We start from the raw sequence: 22054 nt of genomic DNA, 5'->3' as shown, positions 1-22054 counted from the left end.
CTTGATGTATTCCCAAACTCCAAGCCAATTAAGCAAGCTGCTCGAAAATATCATCCAGATCTCGAAGAGAAGATTAAGGAGGAGATTGAAAAACTTCAACAGGCTGGTTTCATCCGGCCAATACAGTATCCCACGTGGTTAGCAAACATCGTGCCAGTAAAGAAGAAGAATGGCCAAATCAGAGTATGTGTAGACTTTCGAGATTTGAACAAATCTTGCCCGAAGGATGAATTCCCTCTTCCTCACATCGACACCCTCGAAGAAGCTGCCCGTCATATCTACATCTGGAGGACAAACAGTAGAGTGTGCCTCTAAAGTCTCCAAGGCCCGAGCATAACCCGACTCAAGTTCACGAAGAGTTGCCTTTATCTCATCTATAGAGGTGCGATAAGAGGCAAGCACAGACATAAGTTCCAGCCGATGACTGGCGTTCGAAGCTATATCCAGGCGCTTCCGAAGCCATGATAAGTCCACTTGGTGACGCTCCATGTCAGAGATCCCCTGATACGCCGTCTCGACTACTTTCCCATTAAGGTCACACAACCATTGCCTGTCCAAGCTATATAAGATAGTGGCAAAAGACTCGAGAAGAGCAGTCTGAATGAGTGGACACTGGCAAGCAAATGAAGCAAAGGTCTCCGGATAACTTGAATGCACAAGCTGTAGAACTGAAGCAAACTCAGGAGCTACCCAATAATGGAGAAATGATACTTCGCCAAAAGCTGAAGGAGGAATTGGGGCCGGAAAGCTGCTAGTCTCAGGAATCTCCCCAATGTCTATCGGGTTAGATGAACCACCCGGAGGGGTAACTCCCGGCAGAGGTCCCGAGCCTGAGAATGCCGAACGATAAAGGGAAAGACCAAAAGCATCACTATCAATGTGAAAATCACTAAGATTCAGATCCAAAATATTCGAAGGCACTGGCGATGAAGAACCTCTGGCAGTCGTCTCAAAGGCAGGTGTCCCCCCTTGAGAAGGAGAACCGTGAGGAGTTACAAAGAGAGTCGGAGTAGAGCCCGAGGCAGGTGAAGGCAGGACCCCGGTAGCAGCTAACACTGGAGCAGAGTCCGAGGCAGGTGAAGGCAGGACCCCGGTAGCAGCTAACACTGGAGCAGAGTCTGAGGTAGGTGAAGGCAAGACCCCGGTAGCAGCTAACACTGAAGAAAAGATAAGAAGGCCTTATTAGAGGTAGGGAACAGGAAAGTCATTTAAGTAAAGATTTCTCACAGATATAAGTAAATGACAAACTTCAGAAAGAAAGATTACCAGAAGGAGAATCAATATGCAAAGCCGGGGCAACTGAAGGACTCCTAGCATCAACAAAGTCACTTGGTCGTGTAGAGACCACCTGATCGATCTCAATGTCTGATGAAGCCTGAACAGTAGCAGTCATCCCTGAAGAAGGAAGGAGGGCCGGAGGATGAGAATCACCATAAGTGCCAGAGCGAGTCTCAGAGATCTCTAGCACATCCACCTCCATACCATTTCCAGAGGCGCACCTCATCTCTACATCGCTTCTAGAAGCATGGCCCGTGACATCAATTTCTGTGGCATCAGTCCCTCCAGCAATCTCAACATCAGAACGGTGAGCCCTAATAAACTCGTCACCAAGGTAGTGCTCCTCCTCAGCTACGGTAGGGCGGTGACGACGCGTGCGTGGAATAAGGTCACAAAAATGGTCGGAAGACTCAGCCTCATCATCGTCATCATCTATAACTGCTATACGAGAGGTGCGCATCTTCACAAGTCTTGCAGACAAAGGGAGGGTGTCGTCCAAGTCTGAGTCCGGCCTGGGGGAGGCAGCATGGCCAGGAGCCACGGTACTGACAACGTCAACAACCGTAGGATCCTACACAACATGGGCAAATAAAAGTTTTCATTTTAGAAGGTATAGTCGCAAGAAGAAAAGTAGCTTCAAAGCAAGAATTTCGGGTACCTCATGAAGCCTTTTGGAAAGACGAGGAGCGGAAGGACTGGCATCAGAAGTCCTCTTGTGAGCCATCTTCTTAAGGCGGGTCGTCCGAGGACCAGAGGCCTTATTCAAAGGGACTGGCTCTGGAGAAGTAATTGCCAAGCTAGAAGCAGATGCCCGAGCAGAAGGGTCAGTTGGAGCAGATGAAGTGAAGAAACCCTCGTACATGTGGTCAGATTTTCGGCTCTCGGGTAGCCGAAGAGAAGAATCCTTCTTATAAATCAGCGGAGGCAAACATACGGTCGGTCTGCTCTGGACAAATGCAATAAACGCATCGATATTCTTCTGCCAATACCGCCTGAAAGAGGGGGTGAAACCCCCTACTCGGCTCAAGCCTGGCATCGTCAAAGAACCGGATATGGGAAGCACGGTGTGTACAAGCCCGCGACTGAAGCGCCCGTAGCTCTCTGAAAATGATAATAAATGAGGTGCTGGCCCCGGGGCACATTGATCAAACCCGAATTGACATGCTACACGGTCAGGCCTATAAACGGCACTATCAACGCCTTCCTCATGCCACACCGGTAATGAACTCGGACGGATCATAATCAGCATATCAACAAAGGGTGCAGGGATGTTCTTCGGCAAAGGAAAGGACACCGAGCGGGGGGAACCATGATAGATAAGCGGTGTGGCCACACCCACAGGCGGGCATACATACGGCCGTGCCACAAAGCGTCGGGGATCATCCACTAGAGTATTCAAGGATAAGGTGGAAATGGTACGTGACCAACGTGTAATCAACGGCTGGCAAGACTTCGCTTTCCCAAATGTCCGAGACCCATCAGTATCGAGCACGGGGATGCCATCTTTATCCACTATCTCCCGAAGAACCTCCGCCTCGAATACAGTCGGAGCAGGGGCAAATTTTGGGAACCTTTCGAAGAAGAAACAAGGCAGGAACTGGCTGTGAATAAAGGAGACAGGCTCATATCGACCCACGGAGCGAACCATATCTCGATGTAGTAGATCCAGCCGATAATAAAGATTCCCAAGAAATAGGGGAGCCAAAGGGATCCGATCTCCTCTGAAGAGCCTGACTGCCAAAGGGAAGACGAAAGGATTGAGGGAATCCGGAGGCGTGCTCGGAAGAATGAAGAATGAAAGGAAGCAAGCCAGAAATCCCAAGAAATAGAGCCTGGAGTCATACATCGGACCGACCTCATACTCCCGAGAGTTAGGGTCAGCATCTCTGGCCAAGGGCTGAAGATCTTTGAAGAAGTGGCGGATCCATGCAGTATAGGAGGCACGGTCCGTCCTTACTCGACTAGTCCTCCTCGCTGAACCATCAAAAACGGAACTCCACCGACCACAAGTTTGAAGATTTAGCTTCAGAGATTGGATCAAAGAATCATCTTCGGGGGGTGTCTGCTCAGGGTCGAAGGCATCAGGGCCGGTCACTTCCAGACGCAGCAACATGAACACATCCTCAAGGGTGGGCCCCATCTCGTGCTGGCCAAGTATAAAGGTGTGTGTCTCGGTGCTCCACCGAAGAGCCATGGCTTCCAGGCTAGCATTGTTGCGACGGATGGATAGGGATCGAGATATTTTCACTGGGATCAATAGGCGGGCCTCTTGAAGCCGCTGACAGAAGCTCTTGTCCGAGAGAACATCATCGACCCACTCCTGCCAACCAAAAGGAGGGTTTGAAAAGGCCTTGAACTGAGGATAACAGTATGGAAAGTCCCCCCGCTCAATCCGAAAGCGTAGCACCGAGGAAGGAGAAATGAGGGCCTCGTGTCCAAAGTCAGTGTCCTCAGTGAGACATAATGGAGCCCCCTTCGGAGATAGAAGAGAAGTGGTGGAGGTAGCCGCCCGCCAGAAGGGGTCCTTCCGACCAAAATAAGGAGATTTCCTCCACTCAGATGCCGGAGGTACATCCCTCTCTTTCATGAGAGCCGGTTCTGATGACCCCGGAGCTACGAGTTTCTTTTGAGAAGACATATGGCTGAAATAACCGGTATAAATATTAAAGAGTTGACCGTATTAAAATTCAGAATATTGTTACATGCAACATGATGGGTTTATCAACAAATTCAACTTCGGACGTCATCAACAATTCATTTTCTTGGATATTCTTCAAGCTCAACAAATTTTAATACCAATGGGTGCATCATCAACATATAGATTTTCGTCTTCTATTATCAATAAGAGGTGCAATGTCATAGGTCGCTTCATGATGAAGTTCAATCGGGTCAATTTCTTAAAGTCACTATGTTCCATATTAAAGGTCCAATTTATACGGGGCTCAAAATTTGGACAGAGTGAAGTTCAATAGTAAATTTCAGGCCCGAGATCCGAAGTATATTACATTGCTTATCAGTAGCAAGATTCAATGGATCATTATGCAAATTACAAGAATGTCCTTTCCAAAGTCCATATTCATAAGTCCAGGGTTTTCTCTCTCCATGTCAAAAATGGAGCTCAAATACTAGTCAACAAGTTATATTCGGCCTTTCCTCGATGATAAAGTTCAACAAATTATGTTCAAGCCAAGCACCTCAATAAGGTTTCAAGTGCTAGTGCATGTTTCCATATGGCCAAAATCACGGCGTTTGAGCTAAAAAAAAATATCATTGGGATTGCCACAAAAATTGAGTCCATATTCAGATTCAGTTTTTATTTATTTTATTTTTATTTTCATCAGACTGCTTGAGCCCTCTACATTGCCACAAAAATATATTTATATATATTTAAATATATTTATATTCGGAAGAGGGGGTCGAATGTCATACTAACAAATTTGGGCAGTTAGAGAGGTGAAGTCCGAAGCCGATACTGGAAATTTAAGCTGAAATCATAGAGGCTTTACAGACTGTAATCAACAAGACTGGGCTAGGCTTGGGCAAGACCACACACGTTGCGTTGAGAGGGCGAACGTGCGTGGTCAACGTCGGATAAGCTGAAGCCGGAAGCAGCGATGTGGAGCTAGGTTGGGCAAGACCACACACGTTGCGTTGAAAGGGCGAACGTGCGTGGTCGGCGTCGGATAAGCTGAAGCCGGAAGCAGCGATGGTGCCACAGAAGAGTCGGCAACCACACACGTCACGTTGAGTGGGGCGATATGTGTGGTCGGCGTTGGACCGTCGAAGCCAGAAGCAAACCAGCAGAGAGAGGCCAGCGGTGGGTATTGTCTTCACTAGTTCAAGATTGTTTGCAAGCCTCAAGACTGAAATAAATCATCACTAGAATTCCCAAATTAGAAAATGTATCAGTACATATTTATTTTGAGCACAAAAGTCCATCAAAACAATAAGATGGAATACCCACAGATCCAAAAATATAAGAAGAAAAAGGAAGAGGGCTTTGAACAAAGATTCAACTAGATCCTGAAGTCCAAAGATCAATAAATCTGAAACAGTGAAGGGAATGAAATTAGTTGAGTAAAAATCAAAACCCATTTATATATATATATAAAGAGCTCACTCCCAGATCTGGGACAATTCAAGAAGATGGGGTATTAAACACTTACTCACAGATCTAGAGAAGCAAGAGAGAGTAAGTCAGCGGCACAACATGTAGCCTGTACAAGCGATAAAGAGACTGAAGATTAGAAGCAGCGTATGTAGGTGGTGGAACAATTAGGCAGACCAACGCCACGTTGAATCGGTGATGTGGTCGGCGTTGGCGGGTCACGGCTAACAGTGATGAATTTCAGTGGGCGAGAAAGCATATCGACAGACCGACACCGCGTTGAGTGGGCGGCGTGGTCGTCACTGATCAGCTACGGAGCTTCTTTGAAGAAGATGAAGTTTGGGTTGGTCTCAGTTTGGAGAGAGAGTGTGCCCAAATGGGTCCTTGGAGTTTGATCTCCTGCAAATAAAAAAAAAAATAAAAAAATTTTTTTAGTGAAGTGAGGTGTAGAGTGAGCACTGTGGAAGCATGGCACGGCCCCGACGAGGACGACGCACAGCCGAACCAACGACGGCACTATTTTGGCGAGGTTGGAAAATGATGACGTTGCAGAGGAGTCGGCATCGGTGTGTCGGTGACGTCGGTGGTCTTTAGTAGTTGCAAAGCAAGCTGGCCACGATTTGGTTTGTTAGCTGAGGAACGCTGAAGAAGAAAGCTGGGTGCCGAAATGGGTCCTTGAATTTTGATCTCCTGTACACAAAATAAAAAAATTTGTGGTGTCTGCTTTCTTGATTTAGAGAAGCGGCGGCGGTAGTCTTCAAATGGAGTCCAAAGCAAGCTTGGGTTTTGTCCCAGTGTAGAGAAAGGAGGAGGGTAACGAAGAAGACCCAGATGTAGTAGTAGAAATGGTTATGCCAGAGCTTGATGGAGAGGATCAGAAAAGTTTTGAGGCTGTTCAGCCGACATGGCTATGTCAAAAAGGTTAGAGGTATTGATTAGGATTGTTATCTCTTTCTTTAAATAGAATAAAAAAAAGGGGTGTGATGGCCTATCCTCTCAAATATTTTGCATATATATATATATATATACATATAATGGTTCACGGTTTTCCAATTTAAAAAAAAAAAAGTGGGTTTCCACTTTTGTAAAGAGAGAAATCACATGGGTCATCATGATATAGGACCTGTTTGTTTGCTAATGGAAAAATTATTTTTTGGGTTTGAAGTTTCTAGAGAGAGAATGCCTAAAAAAGCAATATGTTTATATATTGTAAAAAAAGGGAGGTCAGCTTTCTGATTTGTTTATTCTCGAAAAAAAAAAAAGTCTACAAAAAAAAAAAAAACAAATCAGTTGCAAAAAAAAAAAAAAAAATTACTATTATTATTTTCTTTGGAAATTTAGTTGTTGCTGTATGAATTACATGTCCAGGTTGGTTTGGTGGGGCATTAAACAATTCAAGTTTTGATTTTCTTTCCAAAAAAAAAAAAAAAAAGAAAAAAAGTTCCAAAAAAAATAATAATAATAATATTAGTTGTCAATTTTATCCGTAATTTACAGTGAGTCCTCAGTTTTTATCCATAGATTTTATCAAGGCCAAATATTCTCGAAGACATGATGTGAAGTATGGCTGATAAGGTGAAATTATGCATGTCCGAGAAAATTACAATTTCTCATACACGCAAGGGGCAAATGTAAGAGGAGCTAATTTAAGCCCACTAAATTATTTAGGCCCAATAGCCCAAGATTAGTGGGCCCGAATTTATCGCAAGTCCAAGATTGGTGGGCTTGGATTTATCGCCGTCAAATGGGCTGAATGGCTCTAAGCCTCGAAAGGGTTCGGGTCCACGAACCTAGAGACTTACTCGGGCCCGGACTCGAAAGGGTATTAAGCAAGCCTAGAGATCCGAGGCACTCGGACTCGAAAGGGTTCGGATCCACGAACCTAGAGGTCCGAAACACTTGGCTTCGAACGGATTCAGACGCAATCTAGAAGTCGCTCCGTTAATGAGTCCCAGAACACTTGCGGGCTCGGAGCTTTCCGGGATCTACACACCAGAACCATGGGCGTAATGGAGTTCGAACAAAGGGCCCGATCCCGAGGACGGTGAGTGGAGACAAATTCACTCTTCGGTTAAACTAGCCTATACCCGGGTCGAGGTGGCACGACCTCGGGGGGTCCATGAGACTCGGCAATACTTTGCGGCAGGACGTCCTCTAGGACTACCCCTGACCCTTTGGGATGATTGGGGATCATTGGTTAGGTGTGGCTAAGAAGAAGGGTTCGCCGAGGGATTGATCTCCTCTTCGAGGTTTTCTCATCCTCGGAGAAGTCACCTCCTCGGAGAGGTCACCTCCTCGGACAAGGTGGTTAGAGAGAATATCCCACATGTGCCTTGCACATGGGCTCCATCCTACATCATGAGGTGCCTATAAATAGCACCCACCCATAGCTTTACAAGGAATGGATTTTTGGAGATTTTTAACTCTTGGGAAAGAACTAATTTCCCTTCTCCATTATCAACCTTGAGAGTGAAAGTGGGAGATCAATGGGAGAGCCTTGCCATTATTCTATTCTCTAGCCATTTTGCCTTCTTCTTCACCCAATCTCTTATCTCCATCATCTCCTTTGTTGTTGTGTTCCTAAGTTGAAATTATTGAAAAATCTAAGCCTCTCATCATATTCTAGATAATTCGAAGTTGTTCTTCAAGGATCTTCGAAGATCTTCGAATTTTCTAACTCTTTTCTTGAACCCTCTCCTACAGGTGATAAGAAAGAATATGATTTCCTTAGACTTGACTTGTGACATGACTTCTAATGAATCAGGCTAGAGAATATGGATCCATGAAGTTGAACCCAAGTAATCGAGACAAAGACTTGTTGAGTTTGGTTGTATAAAGAGTTTATGGAAGTTAAATACAAAATAATTTCTTAGCTTCCTATCCATATATATATATTTGATAAGTAAAATCAAATTGTATTGTGCTACTATATCAATAACACCCCAAAGGTGCAGGCATGTACAAATGAATAAAAAAAGCTATGACATAGAAATTGACTGCAGGGAATCATTCCCTTCATTCCTAACATTCTTTTGTTGACTTTTTGAAGGAATTGTATATATTACCTTAAAAATCTATGGGTATACGGCATCTATTACATGCATCAAGTGCAAAAGGCTAGGCTCCCTAGATATTTGGCACCATTTTATATTTTATATGCTTGCCAAAAAAATATAAACTTAAAAAATAACTCAGGCAACCTATGAGCCGACCTTCAAATCTGGGGTCTATCAAATGTGTTGCATAAGTACTGTGCTTCACACACCACACTCTAAAGAAAACAATTCATGTTCTAGTTCATATCCAATGTAAAGTTGATATCATTTAAATATCAATGCATGAGCATCAAGAATAAATAAAAAAAGACATGACATGGTTGAAAAACCCACTTCAGAGGCCCACTACAATGCAAGGCTGGTTGATATACTACATTATAATAGAAAATTTAACTTATCTATGTTTACCAGTCCGATTTGACTGCAAAAACTGACATTAATCTTATCCTACTTAATGATTTTCCCAAAAAAGTGTAGGAAACATAGTGTAATTGCGGGCTGCTATACTTGGATAACAGGCTACATGGCAAGTTGAACGAATAGATGTAATATATGCATTTTTCTAGGGAGAGGAGAATAAATATTGACTTGTCGAACCAATTTAGGCAGGTAAGTTATTAAGATTGTATCTGTCAAATGTGCGCATGCAAGAGAGAGAGAGAGCTTACGCAGCACATGGAGGTAAATGTGGGTCACCGCACCAGCCTGGTTTCTCTTCTGTAGTCCTGTTCACCAATCCAGACATGTACGACTTAAAACTCTCTACAGATTCAGTGGCTTTATAAAAAATGTTACAACATCATCCATATAACAGTATCACCTCCTACATAGACTTGAGGACATGTGTTAGGTGTGGTCATGTGTCTAAGGGTTGGTTTATGTAATTCCAAAGACAATGCAACATGGCTAAATATTCAAAATGGTAAACATAGAGCACTATGCTTCAGATACATCCATCCCCTATTAATGTTTTGTGTGTCTTGCATATGCTTACATGCATTCAAAATAGTCCACGTAACATCAAATATCACATTTTTACTTTCTTTCTTCTTCATTTTTTCAGAAGAGTCTGAGGGTGAAAACTGAAAACAGTGAAGCCTACTTGTGAACTTCTCTGTCACCTCTCCTTTTTGTCATCTGCCATGTTAGTCCGTTATTGGGCTCAAGACCTGGTTGAGAAATATCCAAACCATGTTTCCTAACCAGTTGAATGTATCTGGTAAACTGCAGACGAAAAGAGCATGTAAATTTTGGATTTGACTGTTTAACTAAAAAAGAGAATCAAGGAAAACTTACTTGTCACCATTAAAGTGTTCAACTCCCAGATCTTCATCCTAGATGAAAATATACTCATAAATTGCAATAATATCAGGATGCAAAAACCTCTTTGCATACCACCTGCAAAAAAATTTAAAATCTTATATGCAGAAAGAAGCCACAAAAATTGCACATCAGCAGAAACACAATTGGTAGCAAATCTTATAATGGTCGTTTGAATCTACGAAAAATGCAATATTAATGAAAAACAAATTAGTCTTTATTTCCTTTCCCAATAAAGAAAGGGTATCATGTCTCTGTTTTATGAGTTCTCTTTTCACACCAAGGATTCTCTAGAGTGAAATTTCTCTAAAGTTTCCTAGAGTACTATATTGTGTGATTGAGATTTACTGGCAAGTCACATAAGAAAAATTGATGTGACTTGCCAGTAAATCTCAACCACACAATGTAGCACTCTAGGAAACTTTAAGAAAAAATCACTCTAGAGGATCCTTGCTCCTCTTTTCAAACATGGTATAGTGGAAAATGTGGTATAACACCAAAAATATGTAAAATACTAAAGCATCTTACCATTTTGTTTGCTTTCTTACACTGACATGGATGGCCCTCTTTGACCACTCAAATTGATCCCATTCGCTTGTCAGCCATCATAATGAAAAAGCATAATTTGAAAATCCTCAGAAAACTATCAAAAAATAAAATAAGATTACAAATCTCTACTTGCAACACCATAAAAATAATACAAATAATGAAATGGTCCATTTGTGTAACCTTTTTAACTGCTGCATCAATGTTGTTCCTCTGATCCAAACCAACTGTGAATGTTACCAAGTATTTCGGCTTCATTGTCAAATCCTGAAAGTTACAGAATGTTCTCCATAAGATAACTGGAGTTATGAGAGTAGTTACACACATGCCAAATCAATGGAAATTTCATAGTATGAGACGGTTTCTTTTTGCCCTTATTCCAATTTTTAGTATTTTATGATGTGAGAGTTTCTCATTTCACAGCAGGAAAATTAGCTTTTACCGGCGTTTCAAAAACGTCTCTAAATCTATCAAAAACGCCGGCAAAACTTATACCGACGTTTTAAAATTACGTCGAGGACGCGGCCGTCGCCGTAACTTAGCGACGTTTGATAAACGCCATACAAGATCTTTTACGGCGTTTTTTTAAACGCCAGCATAGGAGCTACCGACCCACAAATAACGTCATACTAACGTATGGTGGCGTTTTTATTAAAACGTCGCTAAAAGCTATTTTTTTCAAAATAAAAAAAAATCTGAACCTAATCAGAATTTTTTCCAAATATAGATTCCTTCCTCCAAAAAAAATATAAAAAAAAACCTATAACAAACAAAAAATAGAAGAAAAATAATCAGGCACATAAACTAAAAATAAGCCAAACAAGTTTAATTTCTCTTCCAGATGGCTACAATTTTACATTTGACAAACAATAGAAGAAAAATTGTAACATTTCCTGCCTATTTATATTTACCACAAACCATACCCCATAAAAAAATGTTAATGCATACCCCAGAAAAAATGTTAATGCATACATACCAACATGACATTAAGATACAGGACTTTCGAATAAAAACCAATCAAATGAATCAACTTAGCCCATAACTCGAAATATGGCGAAAAAACAAACATCGAAGACAATGAAGCAAGATCAGAACATCAGCACCACTAACAGAATTTAAAGAGCTTGAATAAGCTTCTCCGTCAGAGATTTTGGAAGTCCCATAACAAAATCAATTGCCCCTACCTGCAGGAGAAAAGGAATAGATGCGCATGTTGTGAGAAATCAACCCCATCAAATGATGCAAGTAACCAACTCACAAACAAATTCAATGAGAGGAATTCTCAATCATCTACATAATTACTCGGATACAAATTGGATGAGAGGAATAACAAATTGGATGACATGCTTACCACAGTGTCAACAAAGGGCAATATCAAAGGATGTTCAAGCATCAAACCTCCAGCAACATTGAGCATAACTCGCCGCATAGAGTAGGCATATTATATAAAAAATTACAAATAAAATCCATATATTTTTTGTCTATTTTTACCGGGCTATCAATAACCTCATTTGGTATGTCGTGGAAATAAACCTACACCAAACACCAATAACTAATTTTCCAAAGTCAATGTAACTTAAAAGGTAGAAATATTATGTTTCCAAATTCTTGAAAGTAATACATAACAAGAAAATTTATTATTATTATTATTATTATTATTATTATTATTATTATTATTATTATTATTATTATTATTATTATTATTATTATTTTAAATTGTTGTTGAACCATTTATTTGTTTTTCAAGTGTTTCATAATCTCTAACTGTCAAATATGTATGCCATAGCCAAAGGTATGCATATAAGACAGTTTTTATGGAGCAAACTGGTATAAATGCTGTATTTGAAAATATAAAACTATATATTATAGGCATTCCTAATGTCAATTTGTCTTTGTCAATCTACAATAAGAGTTTAAGGAAAACAAGAAGGAAAAAGAATAGAGAGAGGGAGGGATACGGATCAGTTAAGTTCTAATTTACAGAAACTAGAAAAGACGGCTTACATCATCCTCACCAACAAAATGCCTTCATTGATGATTGGGCACATCATTCAAACATGCAGGAATTGCATTCTTTGTAGAAACAAGTATGAGCTTGATTAGCCTTTGTATTCTACTCATTAGAGCAGCCTTGGCTTCCTCCTCTTCCTCTAATCTTGACTGCATTTTCACTTGACCTTCTTCCAACTGTTATATCAATAACAAAAGGTGAACATCATATGAGAACATAAATCTGCATAGCCAGTCTCACTGGAAGATTGGAAAATCAAAAACTAAGAAAAAAACCACCATTACATGTCAAACAGGTTTGGTTCAATGTTAGTCAAACAAAGCCAATTCCATACAAATGCAGAATATAAAAGATTTGGAAGGAAACCTGTTGTCTTAAGCTAATAATCTCCTCATGACTGATCCAGTTCTAGTTTGAGGCTTGATATTTCTCTTTGATACTTTTTAATCGAAGACTTTTCATCAATAATCTAGAAGAAGAGAAATTTTATAAATCAGCAAACAATGAACTGTATATAAAGTGAATTCTTCTTGAAATCTAGCAAATGTCTCCCTTGTGGGTTGGGGGGTCTTGTCTTTACCATATTTTTAAGTGATGGTCGTGGTTTGATAGCAAATGGTTGAGGTTTAGCCCCAAAAAAAACCCAAGTATGAACAACAAATAGGCTCAATAACCATCACTAGTTGCAGACACAATAACAACAGTGAATATATTTGATTCTTTAGCTGTAACACCAGCATATTCCAGTTTTTGTTACCTCTTTAGCTGTAACACCAGCATATTCCAGGGTATTACTAAGTTTGTATGAAATTATAATACTAGGTTGCGACTGCAAAACTTGTTCAACTCTAACTTTAAATGGCCGGCAAACTCCTTCAAAAATCCTGTCTAGAACAAACGTCAAGTCAGTCTCATTTTTTCCTATATCACTCTCTAAACCTTTGGAGGAGAATCGGCGTGCAGTCGGGCCAGTATCAACCACTGCATCTGGATCTAGCAATGCAAGGACAAGTTCTCTTTCAGATGCCAATGCCTGCAAGAAAAGCGACAGAATTATGCCATAAGGTAATTCTTACACAATAAAAACAGTTTCAGCTCTCAAAAGATTGAAAGTAGAAACAAGGGAAAAAAAATAAGGAATGTGTGCCACACCTGATGTAGCCACCCTAGCATGTCACCTACATAACGTAAGGGATCATGAGCATGTACTTCAATGGGTCTGGGCATTCCACCAGGTCCTCCACGGGTAAGAGCACTTATAAACCTCCTAAATAATGCATTATGCCTCATATTTGCCACCTGTATGATAACAATGGAAATGTGTATGTAAACTGCTAGGAAACTCGATGGGTTTTGTACAATTTTGAATGACTCGATATTTAAAGCTTTTATAATATAAAACTACCTCTTCCGCACAATACTTGAAAAGGACAGGCCTTTCTTTGAGGCAGCGCACTGCTGTTCTCAAAAGTTCACTGACTTCAGGATTATCAGTGGGTTTTTTTTTTAATTTAAAAATGAGTGCATTAATTGCATGTCCCCTTAAAAAGTGAGAAGGCTATATGGTGTGGGTAGTGATGCAAAACATAAAAACAAAAAATGAGGCAAATAGAGAATTTCCATATGAAGAGCCCTTGTAGGCATGTTTTGATTTAATTTGAACCCAAGTTTCATATTTCCTGCAGGTTACTTCTGGTTGCCAGTTGTAATTTTGTTAGAATCAGGAAAACTCCAGCAGCCTGAATATGATTAATCATTCTATTAATAGGGATTAGTTCATTAAAATTTAAGAATCTCTTTGTGATCTTTTAAGTGATTGCATGGTTACAACCTTAACTCAACTGCACAATGACTTAGGTTTTATATGGCAATTGCTAAATGTTCTTCTTCTTCTTCTTTGCCACCTTAATCACACTTAGCCATCAACTTCATTACATATATACGTATATATTTTAAAAATTGAAACCAATTGTTGCTTTTTAAATCATAGTAACTGTCCACTTCATAGTTAGTAGTAATTAATTTTAAAATTGCTGTAAAAATACACATATCGTTCTCATTATAACCACATTTTTGTACTAGCCAAATCAAAAGCTCTTCTTCATTTTAAGAATTTGCTATTAATTAATGTAACTCATTGAGTAGCCTGCAACAATCCATCACAAGGTTAGAGGCAGTTCACAAACTCAAGGGTTGGCTAATCATCCTTGAAAATTTTATCTTGTAAAGAAACTTCTCAATATGAAGATTTTGTTACCTTTTCTTAAGTGAGACGTAGACTTCAGAGATGTTACTCCTTCCCAGCTAATGGATTCGACCAAATAAGACTAATTACAGTGTGATCAGGTATGGCGTTGAAGTTCCAAATAGGAATAATTCCAGTGTGATCTTTCTGACCCAAAATATAAAATATATAATGATTCCCAGATTTGTTTCAGTGTTTCATGGATTTAACTCATAAAAGAATTATATGTTGAAATTTTTTCTTTCAAATCATCTCAATATCAGGAAACCAGCATTCAAGAAAATATATAATAGAGAACTCTATTATTTCATCATGACCTTTCTAATCAAAATCACAAGCAAAGTGTGCGGTTCTGCCATTTCAATATTAAAATGTAAGATTTACAAACAAAAGTAAAGGACTGTTTCTGAATAGTATGACAAACAAGTCACTTAACAAATAAGAGCTATGGATCAAAATCTTTAGTCTATAGCTGCCTAGTTACTTCATATTCATGCTCGATAACAGTCTAACCTGATAATGACTGTTCTTAGTATCAAAATAACCATTCAGACATGCTTGTTTGACATCAAATTGAAAATGTGGGTGAATCTTCAAATGTCCAGAACATTTATCTCCAAAAATGCAACATTTGATATTTCTCATAGAAAACAATATCAAAAGGATATCAGGAAAGATAAGGGGAGCTAATATTATAGACAACAAAAAGATTGTGAGATAGATGATTACATAATTGCCAAGCTCTCTCTTCTTTACTTCTCTGCTCCTGCATATAATTTCCAAGCTCTCTACTCTCTTCCAAATTTACATTATTACCAAGCTCTCTGCTCTCTTTCAAATTTACTGGGGATATGTCAGTTCCTTGTTAGATCCTGTTCCCTGTTTCTTGATTTTATTATCACTCTCTCTCTCTCTCTTTCTTGCATTTCTTGCATTTAGTGAACAAAATTCCCACTGGTCTTTTCCCAACTCGGGTTTCATTGTAAATGTAGCTCAACTGTTAATTGAATCTCTGATTTTTAATTCAATCATGGGAAAGATTAGAGAAGGCTCTTGATTGAATGCAGTGAAAAAGGCTTTCAGGTCTCCCACTAAAGACACCCAGAAAAGTAGTAGCAGAGGGAGATTAGAAGACAATGAACAAGAAGAGGAAGAGAAGGTAACAACAATCCTGCTACAACATCTTTCTCGATGTGTTTTCTATAAATGAAATTTTTTGTAGAAGAGAGGAAAGCGAAGATGGATTTTTTGCAAACCATCGCATCACGAAACCATGATAGAGCACAATGAAGCTAAGAACTTAACTAATAGTAATGCTGCTAATACCTGTGATTTTAAAAATCCTGTCCCTGAGGCTGCCGAAGCGGCGCAAAGATTATGAGACAGATGATTACACAGATAACACCCCTTATAGATTAGCAGAAGATACTGTTTATTTTACAATAAAAGTTGAACATCATTTTTATTTTCTAGTGTTTGGGTAAAAATTAAAAGATAAAATAAAAATAACAAAATTTTTCCATTGACACATTTTATCTAACATTTGACATGCAAGGAAAATGATACAATAAGAATCACAATATCAACAAGCTATTCCAACAAAAAAAAAAAAATCCATAATTTTTTTTTTTATGTCAGTAGGATAAGAATCATAGCATCAGGAATACTAACCTCAACTACAAATCGGTCATCATCAACATGCATAGGAGAGCACCAACGAACTAGTCACCAGCACCAATTTTAGAAATTGTTTTGACATTTTCTATAAGGAAAATGTGATAGAGTGAGAAAGATAATGAGATTCAATCAAAAATAGAGAGGGAGAGAGGTCCAAATCTCATAGAGCAATGAAGAGAATACGTGAAATTCGATCGGAGAGATTGAGAAAGCAGATTTGATATTACCATAATAGCAGGTCGGAGAGACAGAGAGAGCAGATCTGATCGGATAGAGAGCAGATCTGAGAATAAGATCTACATCTCTACGTCGTTGTGCTTGCTTCTACTCACTGTTGCTAACGATCCAGATCCAACACTGCTTGCTTATCTTGTACATGATTAGATACATTAACATGGCACTCAAAACCTAGATAAATCGATTCGAAAAAAGAAAATACAAAACAGAAGAAAAGAAACTAGAAATCAACTATAAATCGTTAGTTTAAGCCATGAAAGTCTACGGATCTTGTGTGAATGTAGTAAATCCATATAAAAAAACTCTAACCTTGAGCCCTAGATCGACTTAGATAAGAGGGATTCAAACGATATTACAGACAAACATTCAAATCAAGTGTAGAACAAGAGTTTCCAGATCATACAACCAAAGAATCGATGGAGATGGAAGATCCAAGGCCTTGATTTCTCTCTCTGACTCTCTCTCTCTCTCTCTCAAAAGTCACGCTCTGTTCTCTGAAGTCACGCCTCTGCTTTGATCAAAGAAGTCTTGCCTCTTCCCTCACAAATAAATGTTATTTCACAATTTTGTAATAACGGCACACAAAACAAGATGGGATAATTAAATTTGCTCAAAAAGTAAAAATTATAAGAGATTTCACGACGTTTTTCAAAAAACGTCAGAAAAAAAACGTCGTAATTTCCTATTTTTCTTGTAGTGTTTGCTTGTCACCAACAATGATAAGCCAATTAAATCCACAAGCAGCCAACCCAACCGTACCAATCTTAACAAATCTAAGCATCACACATTAAAAAATAACCAAAACCTGAAAAATACAGTTTCGCAAACAGGTTCCACACAATTTCAAAAAACAATGATAATAGTAATACCCATTAAGCCTTTGACAAGAACATTTCAAAGATGAGAAAAGTTTAGTTAAAGAATTACTAAGTAGAATATGCCATGGTCTTAGATATGTGATGAATTTTTTATTTTTTTTTTTATTTTTACTCACTAAACAACAATGTCTACTCTATTAGGACTTCCAAAATCATATATGGTCATAGTTGAGTTGGAGAGTCAACAAGAAATTAAAAACTTTACAATGATTAAAACCAATTCCACCATCTAAAATAGGTAAATAATTGCAAGCTCCAGCACCATAACACAGTTATTTGTGTTGAACAACATACCTCACTGGGTTCACCCCATAATCTTCGCAAATAAAAATCAGACTGAGAGACTACAATTGCTGGAGGTAAGGATTCTGCACCTCGAGGATTTGTTGGAACATATATCTGGGAGGAAAACCAAACATGAACAGGTTATCAGCCTAAATAAAAATTCAACATGAACTCTGGGAACACATTTTGCTGTTGTAGCAACTGAGAAAAGATATGGGAAAAGCCTGTTGATCTAGTATTTCCAGATAAGCTATAACACAAGACTGCAGAAAATGACATAATTAAAGCCAAGTTATCAAACTAAGAAGCATGGGCATTTCTATGAAGCTGCAGTGTACCCATAACCTCTAGCATTGTTCTGTTGACATTTGTCATGCAATTGTTCCAGAGAAACATAATTTAGAGACACAAGGGAAGGGACATAATTCTTTTTTATTTTTAATTTTTTAATTTTTTTTGCAGCAAATCACTTTCATTGATCAATAGGTCGTTGGCATTAATTTTTGAGGGTGTTACTAAATCACTGGTTTTTATTTTTCTTGAACAATAACATCATCTCATGTAAGAAGACAAACAAGCAAGGAATCACTGGCCCTTTAAGCGATAGTTGACCTCAGAATGACACATGCTAAGAAAACGTAGAAGAATTAAATAACCAAGGAAAAGGTACCTTAGGTGGTGCTTTGTCAGTGGAAACACGAGTTTTAGGTATGTGGTTACAAATGGATCTAGAATGATCATTGTTCAAGGCTACATCAAGAGATGATACAATGCTTGAATGTAAATTAATCTGCAAGAATGCAATCGCAATGAATCAAATGGATAATAGGTGCCTCATGCAACATAGGGTCATTGACAGAATGAGCCAACATACCTTATTAAGGGAAACAGATGGAAAAGAAATTCCAATAAAATATCCAAAGATCATTCCAGTTAAAGTTGTAATTACAAGTCTGATAGTGTCATTTGATTTTTTAAAGGCTCCACTGCAACCAAAACAAGAAAACTAATCAAGGTGCTTTCAAAGAATTGGTCCTGCATTTTGGCCCTTGAAGCGTCTTGCACAAGTTAACCAGACAAATATATGAAAATATCAGTACAAACCTGCGGTGTATGGTCCCCATCTTGGTAAAGTCACTCAAATCAAGCGTCATGCACTGGGCAAAACCCTATTCCTTAAGCAACTTTTGAAGCATAAACAACATTCTCCAGTTTCAATTGATTTTCCCAATACTAATTTCTGTTATACAAATCCATAAGATATTCAATACATAACAAACAAATAAATGCAAAATCTCAAGCAAAAGATTGTATAAAATCTTAAGCCAAGTTTTCTGCAATCTTTCTACATTATTCTCGCATTAAATCCCCCAAGTTTAAAATAACAATTTAATAATTAATAAACTCATAACCCAGTATTGTTTGATGAGTTTTGCGCACAGTTGAGGTAAAATATCATGTTAAAAGTTCAAAGCAGATGAGCATGACCAGACCAAAAAATAAAACCCTAAAAAACCCAGCATTTTTTTTATATTACTGAAAACCCAGTAAGATTATGCAATTTTAAACCTTGGTTCGCGTTGAACAAATACTTTTTTTTTTTTTTTTGCCTTTTCACTTTTTGTTTTGGTAAACCAAGTTATCATACTTAAGCACTCTGATCTTCAAATGGGGGTTCATCAGACATTGCAGTGATGATTGACACCAAAAACATAGCATTTATACTGCTTACAAATACCACGCAATGATCATTCACATGATCCAGAATTCTTCTAGTATAAGAGTGATTTTAAACTACAGAGATTTCAATTTATGAATTTAGTAGCATTAAAGCAACGCAGAATGAAGGAAATTAAGACGAAAAGAATAAGAATAAGAAGAGGAAGAAGAACAAGAAGAAGAAGAAGAAGCGTTAAATAAAAGCAAATTAATGAGTATATTGTAATCTGTACATGAATCAAGAATCCTATTAGACAGGAAAATAAAAATGATGAATGAATTCTGGTATTATGATCGAGAGAGTATTGCAGAATTGATCAAATTCAAAGAGCATTAGAAAGGGCTAGAGAAGCTTACAGATTTCGCCGATAGCAAGCGACCCAGGGAGAACAAAAAAAATACTTCATCAAAAAAATATTCATGATGCCAACAACACCTCTGAAGTGTAGAACCTGATAAAAAATTAAAATGAACAAAAAAAATATCATATCAAAACTATTTTTTAAATAGTAATGTCATGAGAAACATATCCGGATGACAGGCATAAACCTCAAAGATCATACATAAAGGGAAGAGTTTCAATGACACAAATACATGAAGTTTCAATTACATGAACCATTCTCCACTAAACGTAATAATAGCTTTCCAATATAAACACTTGGTATTTGAAATTTCTCTCAATCAATCCATGAATCACCTACACTTGACAAAGACCAATCCATGCTGCATGACACCAAGGAAAGAAAAAATGGAAATATCCAGGGCAACATTCTTGGTATGTTCTGTATCTAAACAACTTGAAGCAAATGCCAATGCATACAACTTCGGAATAACAACTTTCAGGTTCTCTTGCATCCAACCCCAACTCAGATACTGAGAATAGTAAAGACCGTCAGTATATACTTCATCATCTTCAATAGAATATTGGGTTTTTTAGTAATATAAGTAGGGGAAATTACAAATATAACCTTGAGTTATCAAACAAATATGGAATTCCCCTCATGTTTGAGAAATTACAGATCCCCCAAATAGGCAGTCATTTCCCCACAGTCGCCACACCCAGTCCTCGCACTTTGTAAATGATCAAATCCCCCACCGTCATCCTAACACTGTCATAGCCCTCCGCCACTACTTGTTAGGATTTTGACAACCCCTAGCCAGGATCAATGAGACACAAAATAGCAAACAACAAAGATAATATGTATCAAAACAATCACACATACACGCAAGAATACAAGGGTTTACATGGTTCACCTACGTCAAAGGTCATTGCAGTTTCACTATGATCTGACAACAATTACAACTCTCTCACACAATACAAGAGGTGCCTCTCATCTATGTAAGTATAAAAATCAGAGCAACATGGAAACAACAATAAAATTACCAAAATGCTAGGGGGCGCCTCGAAACCTGCATTGGATCAAGGGCCCAGTGACCAAAACTTACCAAGGTCCACAATACCCAAACCTCCCTCTGTCTCCCTATTGTTGCGATCTAAACTACAATGGAACTGATTGACGATCAGTGATGGGTATGGCAGGGAATATGATAATCTCTTTCATGAATTATTAGAACATAGAACATTGCTTTAAGTACAAAGCAATGAACAACAACCCATATTCCGAGTTGGTCGATTAGGTTGGCAAATAGAGAAACGAAGTCATCAATGGTATCATCGGTGGTGATGAAAGGTAGTGAATGGGTGATGATTTAGTGGGCTGCTTGGGTTCATAGATAGATATAAGGGTAGGGAAAGGTGGCACTATTGAAATGGGGGAGAGGGAAGGAGGGAGCAATGATGGCACCAATGATTTATTTTTCTTTGAATTTATTTGGATTTTTGTTTTGTATAGATGGTTGTATCATTGTATTGTTATGCTATAATCAAGATGGTGAAAATGAAGAGAAATTAGATCTATACTATATTGTTGAAACTAGAAGAGGGTAGTTAGCAAATAGCAATGGGCTTGGACTTAGATTGACCATGGTGTTGTCAATGGAGATGGTGGCCATAGAGGTTGGGCAATGAACCGGTTAAGGGAGGTTTGTTGGTGTAATTACAACAGGTAGTGGTGATGAGCCTGTGGAGTTGTGACGTAGGGAAGCATATGGAATGAATGAAAACACAAGGAAAAACCAGAAGAATTTCAAATTCATAAACATTATCTGAATTTTATCTCAATCAATGACCCCCTAACCTCGATGGCTTACAACCATATAAATAAAGGAAATGGCTTGCTATTAGCACCTTCTACTTGAATGCTGCATGGTTGGCATTGGCAACACCTTGCACCCATGTCCAACCAAGGCCATGACATGATGGTGGCATGCCAAGACAACAAGGTGAACAGATGACAAAGTGTTGGGGCAGCAGCACACAACCCTTGGCCAAAGTATGGGTAGCATTTGCACAGATGCAAGGCATTCATATAACCTGAATGTGGGCTGCAACATACTGAAGGGTTGAAGACAATCAGTGGGCAAGACTTGGTCTGGTGGCCAAGACAGAAAACATGGCGGTTATCAGCAGTTATGCATGTCTGTTGGCAACAATTACTTTTGTTAGGGCAAAGGCAAGGCAAGCCTGGAAATTAGGAACCACGGCTGGAAGACAGAAGCAGTTATTAGCAGTTAGCTCCAGATTTGTTCCTAAGTCCCTAGGTAGTTGGGGGTGTAAACTGCCATGTCACTTGG

General features: G+C 38.8%; 2 protein-coding genes and 1 long non-coding RNA gene across 3 annotated transcripts; all 3 read right to left on the bottom strand.

Moving 5' to 3' along the window:
- Positions 1-4735: 4735 nt before the first annotated feature.
- On the bottom strand, positions 4736-5806 carry LOC145820343 (uncharacterized). The gene is made up of 3 exons (XR_014361647.1): positions 5445-5806; positions 5243-5324; positions 4736-5141 (listed from the first exon to the last, which is right to left on the bottom strand). It is a non-coding gene; the product is annotated as an uncharacterized LOC145820343 (long non-coding RNA).
- Positions 5807-9544: 3738 nt separating this feature from the next.
- On the bottom strand, positions 9545-20218 carry LOC114270565 (uncharacterized). The gene is made up of 10 exons (XM_082915670.1): positions 20062-20218; positions 19718-19812; positions 18746-18881; positions 18516-18627; positions 18312-18431; positions 17651-17755; positions 10492-10575; positions 10291-10405; positions 9739-9840; positions 9545-9666 (listed from the first exon to the last, which is right to left on the bottom strand). Exons 3-8 carry the CDS (start codon positions 18793-18795, stop codon positions 10361-10363), a joined length of 516 nt encoding a protein of 171 aa, XP_082771796.1. The 5' UTR covers positions 18796-18881; positions 19718-19812; positions 20062-20218; the 3' UTR covers positions 9545-9666; positions 9739-9840; positions 10291-10360.
- On the bottom strand, positions 11120-13807 carry LOC114300204 (conserved oligomeric Golgi complex subunit 6-like). Its single transcript, XM_082915669.1, has 6 exons — positions 13725-13807; positions 13472-13618; positions 13077-13352; positions 12686-12788; positions 12313-12495; positions 11120-11492 (listed from the first exon to the last, which is right to left on the bottom strand). The coding sequence occupies exons 2-4, from the start codon at positions 13607-13609 to the stop codon at positions 12711-12713; spliced, it is 492 nt and encodes a 163-aa protein (XP_082771795.1). The 5' UTR covers positions 13610-13618; positions 13725-13807; the 3' UTR covers positions 11120-11492; positions 12313-12495; positions 12686-12710.
- Positions 20219-22054: the final 1836 nt, after the last annotated feature.

This window comes from Camellia sinensis, chromosome 2, assembly GCF_055761805.1.
Source record: "Camellia sinensis isolate YWXY chromosome 2, ASM5576180v1, whole genome shotgun sequence".
In the NCBI taxonomy this organism is placed as follows: Eukaryota; Viridiplantae; Streptophyta; class Magnoliopsida; order Ericales; family Theaceae; genus Camellia; species Camellia sinensis.
Note: the sequence above shows the minus strand (reverse complement) of the source record. Positions and strands in the feature narration are given on the sequence as shown.

What these genes read in the sequence shown, in the direction of transcription:
- LOC114270565 (XM_082915670.1), bottom strand. Translation starts at nt 18,795, where the DNA reads ATGACGCTTGATTTGAGTGACTTTACCAAGATGGGGACCATACACCGC. An exon ending in CTGACAAAGCACCACCTAAG is followed by an intron (nt 17,756 to 18,311) that starts GTACCTTTTCCT and finishes TTTTCCTCCCAG; the next exon opens with ATATATGTTCCAACAAATCC. An exon ending in TATGGGGTGAACCCAGTGAG is followed by an intron (nt 10,576 to 17,650) that starts GTATGTTGTTCA and finishes TGTAACTTTCAG; the next exon opens with GATTTGACAATGAAGCCGAA.
- LOC114300204 (XM_082915669.1), bottom strand. Translation starts at nt 13,609, where the DNA reads ATGAGGCATAATGCATTATTTAGGAGGTTTATAAGTGCTCTTACCCGT. An exon ending in TGCTAGGGTGGCTACATCAG is followed by an intron (nt 13,353 to 13,471) that starts GTGTGGCACACA and finishes CTTTTCTTGCAG; the next exon opens with GCATTGGCATCTGAAAGAGA. An exon ending in CTGGTGTTACAGCTAAAGAG is followed by an intron (nt 12,789 to 13,076) that starts GTAACAAAAACT and finishes CTCTTCTTCTAG; the next exon opens with ATTATTGATGAAAAGTCTTC.